Genomic DNA, 11,475 nt, shown 5'->3' with positions numbered 1-11,475 from the left:
CCTATTCTCCCCAGCAGCACCTGGGGTGACGAGGAACAATGGCCAGAAGCTGCTAGAGAATAGGTTCAGGTTAGAGATTAGGAGGCACTATTTCACTGTCAGGGTAGCTAGGATCTGGAACCAACTTCCTAGGGAAGTGGTCCTCGCTCCTACCTTGGATAAATTCAAAAAGAGGTTGGATGAACACCTGTCTGGGGTCATGTGATCCCAGCGTGTGCTACAACCAGTGGCGGGGGGGTAAACTAGATGATCTATTCAGGTTCCTTCTGACCCCTAACTACTATGAAACTATGAAACATTCTTAGATTGAATCCTAAAAACAATTTTGCATCTAACTTTAAACATGCCGGTAGTTCCACTGACTTATATGCTGCTGCATCCTGAATAAGCTAAAAAGACTGAGATACCAGCTAAGGCAGGGTAGGCCACTTAAGGAGTTTCAGTGAACTGGTGCAGGCTAGGCAGGCAGGAGGGTGCCGATTCAGCCAGACACAGCTGGAGGTGGGGAGGGGAGCGCAGTTGATCCCATCCAGCCCTGGGACAGTCTGCCCCACACCCACCACTAGGGGCACTGGATGGAGCAGGCAGGCAGGGTCTCCACTGAGACCTACAGGCACGGCACACTCAGCGGGGTGGATAGGACAGGGCTGAGGGAAGGAGCAGGACAGGCAGGCAGGGCCAAGATTACAGGGTGATGACAGTGCAGGGCCAGACCAGGCCCGGGACAGAGCCACAATCAGTTCCCTGCACATCCTTGCGATGGCCATCAGTTCTGCGGGCAGGGACATGTAGGAAGCAGATCGTGGTTCTGCCCCAGGCTTCGGCCCTGTCCTGTCTCTGCTCCACAATCCTGGCCTGCTCCCAGATACCACTCACCACCCATTTGTGGACCCATCCCATCTACCCAGCCAAGTGTGCCCTGCCCATAGGGGTTCCAGGCCAGTATTCATGGAGACCCCCCCTGCCTGCTGTCTGACACCCCTGACAGTGGGTGCGGGGTGGATGGGCTAGGGTGTCTACGAAGAGGCAGTGGGGTTGGTCTGGCAGCAGCAGAGACACAAGCAGCAGAAACTGAGCAGAGTGAGCTGCCACCACAGGGGCTTCCAGGAAGCCAAGTCCGGCTGCCATGCCACCCTGGCCTCGTCACATGCCCAGGGGCCGTGGGACTGGCTGTATGCACCATAGCCTGGGCTGCCCCCTGAGCCTGGGGAGCCAAGGGACCTGCCATGGGCCAGACAGAATCCCTTGGCAGGCCAAATTAGGCCCACATTTTGCCAACCCCTGTGCTAAGCAGAGATCACAACAATTAAGTTTCATAGTCAAAAAGAGTACTGCTACATGTTTTTGCAAGAGAAATAATGCTGATGCCTACACAGAAATGGAATAAAATCTTTTCCTATATATGAATCCAGTTTTTCCTATGAAGGGCACATTCAAAGGGTGACATCAAGGCTTTTAGTTTGACTTAATATTTCAGAACAAATCAATAAAAAAATAAGATCTTTTGAAGATCAGACCACATACAGACATAAATATGGGAAACACTGGGTAATAAGCTTTTAAAGAAATATAGAATGAGACCTCTTACTTAGTGGAACTGATGCTACCTCAGAGAAATGAGCTGGGAAATTCCTTCCTCAAAAGCAGTACTCCACATACCAATAAAAACAAATGCTGTGTGCCACGGGGACAGAGCCAAAATTTCTTCTGCCATATGCCTTAGGATATATTAAACTCCTAAGAAAACAGTCCAGCTGTGTCAGATATCCTATACAGAAAGAAACTGTGGGAGAAGCTATGGCATGCCTTTCTTCATCTGGGTTCATGAGGTGCTAATAAATATGCTGCAACTCACAAGGTGCCAAACTGTTTATTCAAGCATCTGATGCCATAATGGACTTCCAGAACAAACAAAAGTGAGAATGGAAACTCAGAGTACTTCCTCATACAACTCAAGCAAACAAAACAAATTAATGAGGCTGCACTCTCACACTGCTTTATATACCTCTAAAAAAAACACTCAGACACTACAATACTGATAATATGAGAATGTGTATAGAATGCTCTCACTGCACACAGTTTAATTCTAAAAAAACACTTCTGGACTCACAAAGAGATGCTACTAAAAATCCTGCCAAGTAATTTAGTATTAAATTTAAGAAAGCACATTCCTTAAGCTTTTAATGTTAACTTACCACTTCTTATACCGAATAGCTTCTGATCACCATTATTTATATATTCCAGTTTTTGAAAAATGATGAAGCCAGCCTGCAAAGAAAAGCAAAATACATTCAATGCTTTCTACTCCAAAGAGATCACATTTCAAGTTTTTTACTCCTTCATTCAAAAAACCTAAAACAAACTAAAAAGGCCAAGAATTGCTTCTGCAATCCAAGGTACAAATTCTAATTCACACTATAAATAAATGGTCCTTGTTTACTGCAAAACTATGAATAATGCAATATTAAGTGGGGAACAATCAATAAAAACCTGGGTTTATACCATTTTGTTGGTTTTTTTCTAAAGGAAAAAAAAGTTTAGAAATATAGACACTGCAAAGTTAAGCACTTGTCTAGCAAGTCACCTAAACTGCCTTCGCTCTGCTCCCTTAGAAATACCAGTCTTTCATCCAAATCACTTTTTTCCAAATATAACATTAAGATGCTGCATATTTTTCTCATACATACAAATCTCCAACAGAAAGTAGGAGCAGAAGAAAGAAAATCTGTTTATACAGTACTTAAAAAGGGAAATAGGAATATATGCATAACTATAAGCCTGGCACAGATTCCAGATGAAAGAACAACATGTTGATAATATAGAAAATATAGTTAATGTCAATCAGCATGGTCACATAGAAGATAGTATCAAGCTTGCTTGACAAGACCTAAAACAAAAAAACTCTTAAATATCGTGGGACTAACATGTTTCCCATGATATAATTCAGCCTGTTTTTGTGTTCTATTCCTTCTTTGCCTTGTCTATTTGGATTGTAATATCTCTTGGGCAGGGAGTGTTTCCTTTTCCATGTGTATATAGTGCAAGGGTGGGCAATTATTTGGGCCCAAGAGCCACATGGGGAGTTTTGATGAGCTGTTTTGGACCGGGTCAGCACGCTTTCCCCCGGCAACAACTCACCAAAACTCCCTATGGGGCTTTGACTTGACAGGGAACAGTGTTCAGGAGTAGAACACGCATGATCCGCTCACTACTTGCCCTGCCCTTTGAGTGGGGGTGTGATGGGGGGGTATTATGGGGGCTTGTGTACGTGTGTAGGGGAGGCTGCCTGAGAGCCAGCTGGGGGTGAGGGGAAGGAAGGGGAAGTAGGATGTGTGTACAGCAGAGCTTTCTCAGTCTGCAGCTGCACCTGCAGCACTCTACATGGGGCCAAGCCCCACCTAGATCAGCCCATGCTGGGCTCCCACCCACACCCACCAGCCCTGACCCTGGCGAGCACACAGCTTCTGGCGGAGCTGTTCCCAGTGAGACTGCAGCCAGTCTGGCGCTGCTCTGCTCCTCTCGCCTTCACCGGGAGCCACCTGGAGCGGTGCAGCAGGGGCAAAAGCAGGAGAAGGAGCCCCCACTTGGAAACAGCCAATCAGAGTCCTCCAAGCATGGGGGAGCACTGCCATGATTCTGAGGACCGGACAGGGGGTAGGGGAGCTGAGGTCAGCAGTGCTGGCCTTGGCTCCCCAACCCCAGTCCCTGCAAAAGGCAGAACAGCAGCAGCACGGGGGGGTTAGGTGGCAGCACTCCATCCCAGCCCCCTCCCCTCGTCATTCTTGATGGGCAATTCACTAGTTTTAATGTATTACCCTAAGCACAATTTTTATGCTTACAGAACAATTACAGTTTAATGAAAACTTTGCAATCAGTTGATCCAAATCTTATATAAGCACAGCCGATATCAAATTAGCCCATACATTCACTCTAAGCTATATTTAAATGTTTTATACATTTTAATAGGCAAATCTGGAATGTAGGAGTCTACAGATTTTCAGAAAAGACATGGAAGATGTTTCACTTGCTTGACTTCATTTTGATAAAAGATATTTGAGCACAGCAATTGGATTAGTATTTGTTCCTCTCACATTCCATCATCAAATTTCCCCTTGCAGCTTCAATAAAAGCCTGAGAGCGGTATTTCAAGTAAACTGACTAACATTGGCACAAACAAAATGAGAATTAGAATTGGTGTTCAATTTAATGAAGAATACATCATTAAAGAAGGTTTTTTTGTTTGTCTGATGGTTCTCAATGCTAATTTCCATATAAATAATTAAAAAGACCTATAACTTGCTTGTAAATGCATTCGTTTCCTTCACCATATTAAACAGTAACCTTAGGTTAGAGACGTAAAATGCACAAGACAGGAATTCAGAACTGACTTTGTCCACTTCTGCTTACATATATTGCTACTTGTACCACTAAATGCGCATTTGGATGGCGGTGATAATCCACACACATGATCCACCCACAATTTAACATGGAGATCTAGGTGACTGAGGACAGAGAAGCTGGTGTTGAAATATGTTTTTTAATTATAAACAAATATAATTTACTATGCACAGGAGAGGCTACTGACATCTAGAGAGGGCAGTTCACAAGTCCAATGGCAAGCAGATAAGAACAGGTTCTACACTTGATTACTAAAGCACAGAGTCCTTTAGAAAAAGGAATAGGTTTCATCTGTCTCATGCAAAGATGTTCCCTAGCAATGACTTTTGGGAGTCCAACTCCCTGCTTCCCCCAAACAGCTGGCATTTCAGATTGTTTAAGTGGGTTTGGACACAAACAGGCAAAACCAGAGGAAGGGTTTTTCTCCCCAAACAAATTAAACTGAGAAATACCTGGCATGGACAACAATGTTGCTACTGTTTTTTTAACTTTAATTTGTCACCTAATTTTGGCATGTACTAACTGCCTAACATGATATACAAATTCAATTTTCTGGAATTAAAATAAAGATTGTTCAGACACATGAAGCTCTTTATCTGATCCCAATGGTCTGCTATTAATTGCCCCCCAATACAGTTCAATACTATCTAATTTTTTAAAGCATAAAATGATCTGCTAATCCTTTTACACAACCTGATTAGTGAGCAACAACCTTCTCACATGTCACACCAAAAGTGAGCTTTTCTCTCTCTCAGGGATGGGCAAAATTCAGCCCGCCAATTGATTCTATTCAACCCATGGCCGCCCCTGTGGAGCTCCACATGGGGCTGAGCCCTGCCCGCTCCCACCCAAGACAGCCCTCCCACACCCCCGAACCTGGCACACTGCTTCGAGGAGGGGCTGCCTTCCTCTCACTCTGCCACCTGCAGGTGGCTACTCATCATGCTGGGGAGCCAAGTGGGTGGAAGGCAGCTGGTAGCTGGAGCCAGAGCCCTGCACGCTGGGGCAGAAGCAGCCCAGCTGCAGCTTCCCCCCTGCTTGGTTGGGCATGTGGTATCTGGCACACACTCTCATGGCTGCTGCCATTTCCCTATACAGGGACAAGGGCAGGAGCAGGAGGAGGAGGAGCTACTGGAGGTGGGGGGAACCAAGCAGCACTTGGGTGGCTGCAGCAGCAGCAGGAACAGCCCCACTGGGAAGCAGTGCAGGTTGGCTAGGGTCAGGGTGCTGCCATCGGTGCATTGGGTGGGTGCAGGCAGGAGTGCAGTGCAGACTGCCTCAGGCAGAAGCAGGAGGGGCTCTGTCCCATGTGGAATGCTGCAGGTCAGGTAGGGGAGGGCAGACTTGCACTGCACTGTGCCACATTATCCAGGCAAGCTCTGCTGCATATGCCCCCTGCTCTGACCTCTCCCGTTCCCTCCCACTACCCCTGGCTGACTCCCAGGACCTAGCACACACGCAGCCCCCCCTAACCCTCCACACACACCCCCTCTGCCCCTTTCCCTCACACACGCAACTTTCCCACCCTCACACACCCCATACACAATATACAAGAGCAAGAGTTTATTTCAGGCTATTATGCAATCACCTCTATATACACTACTCAAAAAACAAAACACAAGTCAGGTCAAAAACTACTTTTTTTAAATAAAATGAAAATGATGCAGTAAATGTTTGGTTTTTAGTATATGATTTTTTTTTTTTATCTTTAATTTGTTAAAATGATATCTTCTGAAACTGTGCGTGTGGCCCTTGGCAGCTCACTAAATCTTGTTAAGTGGCCCACCAACCAAAATAACTGCCTACCCCTGATGCAGACTGATCCGATCAGACTGGACATGCCAGCTGATAAGAAAAATCAGGATCTATTTGTAAATTAAATAATATCCTGGGTATTCTACTTACCTGCCTGTAAGTTTCCCAGGATAAGGATGTTTGTAAAGAGCCAAATACAGTCCCTTTACAATGATAAAGGATGGAGATATGGCATGCTGCCACGAGAGATGACTAACTATGGTGTTAAACATACCCAACTACATTTAACACGACATGAAAATAAATAAGAGTTTTTCCCTGATCTGCAGAACATAATATTGCATGAAAGGTGCTCCTTTGCTTTTCTTAACCCTCCTGATTTGACAACAGAGAAAACAGAAAATACAATTATCTGTCAGTAAACATACCTTGGCATACATAAAACATTATAATTATCTTCCTTAGAGTCTTGTAGGACACAAAATCTGGAGTGATCTTTTTCTTTATTTAGTTAGTATAGACACCCTGAACATAAGCCTAACTATAACAATTACTTCTCTTCCTGGTAACCTATATTTTTCACTTAATAGCCTTTCTATCTGAGAAGAAAATGTTTCTCCAAAGCTTTGGTTTCTTGCTCAGCTGCAGGGGTAATACATTTACTGGGAGTGGAGAGAACTGCATTTTGAAAAGTAATTTGAAATGCAAAATGAAAAGGAACATAACCTTGAAACTCTAAGAAAAGAGAAGCTGTAGTAGTGCATGGGAAACAGAAAGGTGGCAGGGAGAAAGGGAGAATTTACCTTAGGATTTTGGAGGACCTGGCCAAACATTATCACCATGTGTGTGACAGGCCACACATTCAAATTAAAGTCTGACAGAAACCAGCTTAAAAAATGTTCTACATTTTTCAAGGAACAACTTAGCAGCTTGCAGGCCATTATTATGACCCAGCCATTTTTACTGTGCGATAGTTACTTTGCATATATAGCATGTCTACATTTTTTGTGCAATTAACCACTTAATTGTACAATAGATACAATGTGCATCAGGGCTATAGTGAAGATCATCAAAAGATCATTTAGCCCAACCTTCTGCTCAAAGCAGGACCATCTCCAACTAGATCATCCCAGCCAGGGCTTTGTCAAGCTGGGCCTTAAAACCTCCAAGGATGGAGATTCCATTACCTCCTAGGTAACTTGTTTTAGTGCTTCACCACCCTCCTAGCAAGGAAGTTTTTCCTAATATCCAACCTAAACCTCCCTTGCTGCAACTTGAGACCATCACTTTTTGTTCTGTCATCTCTTACCACTGAGAACAATCTAGTTCCATCCTCTTTCAAACCAATCTTCAGGTACTTAAAGGCTACCATCAAATCCCCTCTCAGCCTTCTATTCTCCAAATTAAATAAACCCCATTCCCTAAGCCTCTCCTCAGAAGTCCTGTGCTCAAGCCCCAAACCATTTTTGCTGCTCTTCGCTGGATTCTCTCCAACTTGTCCACATCCTTTCTACAGAGGAGGGTGCAAAACTGGACACAGTACTTCAAATGGTCTCAGTGCAAAATAGAGCAGAATAATTACTTTCCTTAATCTGCTGGCAATGCTCCTACTATAGCAGCCCAGTATGCTGTTAGCCTCCTTGGCAACAAGGGAACGCTGCTGGCTCATCCATTTTACTGTCCACTGTTACCCCCAGGTCCTTGTCTGCAGAACTGCTGCTTAGCCGGTCAGTCCCCAGTCTGTACTGGTGCATGGATTCTTCTGTCCTAAGTGCAGGACTTTGCATCTGTCCTTGTTGAACCTCATGAGACTTTTGGCCCCATCCTCCACTTTGTCCAGGTCACTCTGAATCCTAAGCCTACCCCACACTGCATCTACTACTACTACCCCCCCCCCCCCCCCCCCCAGCACGCTTGGTGTCATCTGCAAACTTGCTGAGGGTGCACTCTATGCCATCTTCCAGGTCACCGTTGAAGATATTGAACAAAACCAACCCAGAACTGACCTCTGGGGCACTCCACTTGATATCAGCTGCCAGACAGACATTGAGCCATTGATTATTACCCACTGAGCCCGACAATCCACTCAGCTTTCTATCCACATTAAAGTCCATTCATCCAACCCATACTTTCTCAGCTTGCTCACAAGAATGTTGTGGGAGACGGTATCAAAAGCCTTGCTAAAGTCAAGGTATAGTATGTCTGCTGTTTTCCTCACATCCACAGAGCCGGTCATCTCATCATAAAAGACAATCAGGTTGGTCAGGCAAGACTTGCCCTTGGTGAACTCATGCTGACTGCTCATAATCACTTTCTTCTCCAAATGCTTAGAAAATGATTCTTTGAGGGCCTGCTTCATGATTTTTCTGTGGATTGAGATGAGGCTGACTGGTCTGTAGTTCCCTGAATCCTCCTTCTTCCCTTTCTTAAAGATGGGCCCTTTTCCAATTGTCTAGGACCTCCCCCGATCGCCATAGGTTTTCAAAGACAATGGCCAGTGGCTCAACAAATCACATCAGTCAACTCGCTCAGCACCCTTGGGTCATCCCATCCAGTCCCATGGACTTGCACATGACCAGCTTTTCTAAATAGTCCCTAACCTGTTCTTTCAACACTGAGGGCTGCTCATCTCCTCCCCTAACTGTGCTGCTTGGTGCAGTAGTCTGGGAGCTGACCTTGTCTGTGAAGACTGAGGTAAAAAAGGTATTGAGTACTTCAGCCTTTTCCTCATCATCTGTCACTAGGTTACCTCCCCCGTTCAGTAAGGGACCCATACCACTTTCCCTGACCTTCCTCTTATTGCTAACATACTTGTAGAAACCTCTCTCATTATCCTTCACATCCCTTGCTACTTGCAGCTCCCAACTCCAATTGCACTTTGGCCTTCCTGACTTCATCCCTGTATGCACAAAGAATATTCTTATACTTCTCCCAAGTTGTTTGTTCAAGCTACCACTTCTTGTAAGCTTCCTTTTTGTGTTTAAGCTCACAAAGAGTTCTCTGCTAAGCCAGGTTGGTCTCTTGCCACATTTGCTATTCTTCCTGAACATTGAGATGATTTGTTCATGCACCCTCAGAACTAAAGATTCCATGGCAATCCTTATTTTACCGTTTGGCATTGACATATGTATCCTAAAACTTATATCTGTGTTCGTTAGTCACTCTACATGAATTTAGAACTTTTTTACACTGGACAAGGAATTCCTACTATGGAATAACAACTGACTTGCTCTGTAGACACATATTTGAAAATAAGAGCATACACATAAGGAATCAATTGGGTACAGCTATTATACTTCATATTCACACCATGTTAAATCAGAATTAACTTTAAACAAATCCTGAGAAAACATTAAGACACAGAACTGACCACTTAGGCCTGTGCCTTGGATGATAGTGGTGCACAGTACAGAAACCATTCTACTCTGCCTCCCCCCACAATCCCCCTGCTTAAGAGTGCTGGAGGGAGCCCATTGCTCCTGCTCTAGTCCCACACACATTGTTACGCTGTTGCATTGAGAACTATCCAAAAGGGACAGACACATTTCTCTATCCTATTCTTTCAATTAACTTCTAGTAATCAATTTACTTTATATAATTCAATTTACTTCTAGTTTATTAATTCAGAACATATACTCAAGTTTTCAGAAGATCTGGTTCTTGCCCATTGACAAGGGAACTCTGAATATGATACAAAGAAATAGGTGAGTTTCAGATTTAGTGTCTTGGAACTACAACTAAAACGGCTTTTTTCTTCATCTTCAGGTCTACACTTATAGTGTCCGATATTAAATATACTCTCCAGATACTAGAAAACGTGGAAGGACACGGATTTTCTCCTTTAAAGGAGAAAATCCATGTTCTTCCGCATTTTCCGGCAGGAAATGGAAAAGTCAAATCTCTGGTAATAATGCTTAGAGAACACTAAAGCTAGTGAATATTATACTCAAATGAATGCATTCTGAGTCCCTGAGGGAAACACGTACCCACTGTTAGACTGTGACCTTGATTTGCCAAATACTACAGATTTATTTCAGCATATTATTTCAGTATTTTATATTGCTTTTCTTCTATTCTTTAAGTATTGATAAATAAACATTTCACTGCTATCTAAGATAAAAGTGTTAAGGTATCTGTGTTGGACTCATTGTAGCTGCGACAGTCCAGGAAATGTATGGTTGGTCCAACAGAAGATATCACTCACAAATATCCTTGCCTTAAGGTATCACTGTTCTTCATATTATATTAGTTATACCTTTTTCTATTGCTCTTACATACTACAGGTTTATACTCCTAATCTAAGAAAATGTATATATTTACAAATCAGGTCCATCTGCAGGGAAAACAGTATCTTGAAATGACCTTCAAATGACTCATGGATTAAAATGAAATTAAAAACAAATCAAAATTTGTGCAACAAACTAAATAATCTCTTGTAGAGAGTTTACCATGCTAAAGATGCAGTACTTACAATTTTGTTGCAAAAAAATGTCAGTGGGCTTTTTGGTAAGCACCACAGCAGCAGGACACTTCAAAGGGTCACAAATAACGTATTAAAAGGAGTAAGTTATACATGGAATAGACTTCTCTTTGTACGTACATAGGCGTCAGTGGCTGCATACAATTTCTGGTCATCGCTTAGTGGAACGTCTTCCCAGTTACCACAACGAACAGACTTGTCCTTCAGAAGCTGCTTACTGAATAGGTGTTTTACCAGACCATTTAGACTCCATATCTCTTTACACTTAAGCTAAAAATAAGAAATATTTATTAAGTACAAATAAATTTTATGTGGTAGTAGTAGTAATAATTTCTTAAGATAACAAAACCAACTCAACATTGTACTAAAAGTGGAGGCTCTTAGATCACCACACCTAACTAAATCCTCAACATAAAGATTACTCTACATGCTGTAGTGTTAGGAGAGTCGACTACAAAAAGTCAAGCAAAGACTCCCTTATGCCTGATGAAGGGTGACTGCACCTGAAAGCTTGCTAAGAACTTTTTTCCAACTACTCAGTTGGTCTAATAAAAGATAACACATCTGCCCAAAGAACCTTGCCTGCCTATGTCCTTAGACCAACACAGCTACAACCAAAAACCCAATGACTACAATGTTGTAATTGAAGAACTCAGAATTCCTCCCTCTGTCATATTCTTCCTGCATGATTTTCCAGAGGCCTAATTGGTACGATTTGAGCCTCGGGCAGCTGATGCAGAAGGCGACACTGGCACAAGCAGAAGGTTAATGCAGCAACCACTGGGTACATAGACCCTCTTGCAGCCCTACAGCTGCTCCTGGGGACCACCATATTTATAATG

General features: G+C 43.4%; 1 protein-coding gene across 2 annotated transcripts in view; it reads right to left on the bottom strand.

Annotated features, from left to right (window-relative positions):
• Positions 1–11,475, bottom strand: part of WRN (Werner syndrome RecQ like helicase) — a 161,866-nt gene that overhangs the window by 106,593 nt on the left and 43,798 nt on the right. For both annotated transcript variants that reach the window (XM_025215937.1, XM_025215938.1), the window contains 2 exons: positions 10,754–10,903; positions 2,196–2,268 (listed from right to left, as the gene is read on the bottom strand). In XM_025215937.1, coding sequence (XP_025071722.1) covers positions 2,196–2,268; positions 10,754–10,903 — 223 coding nt within the window. The remainder of the gene's footprint in view (positions 1–2,195; positions 2,269–10,753; positions 10,904–11,475) is intronic.

The sequence above is a fragment of the Alligator sinensis genome, unplaced genomic scaffold (genome assembly GCF_000455745.1).
Source record: "Alligator sinensis unplaced genomic scaffold, ASM45574v1 scaffold1546_1, whole genome shotgun sequence".
NCBI lineage: Eukaryota > Metazoa > Chordata > Crocodylia > Alligatoridae > Alligator > Alligator sinensis.
This window is presented reverse-complemented; position numbering and strand designations above follow the sequence as displayed.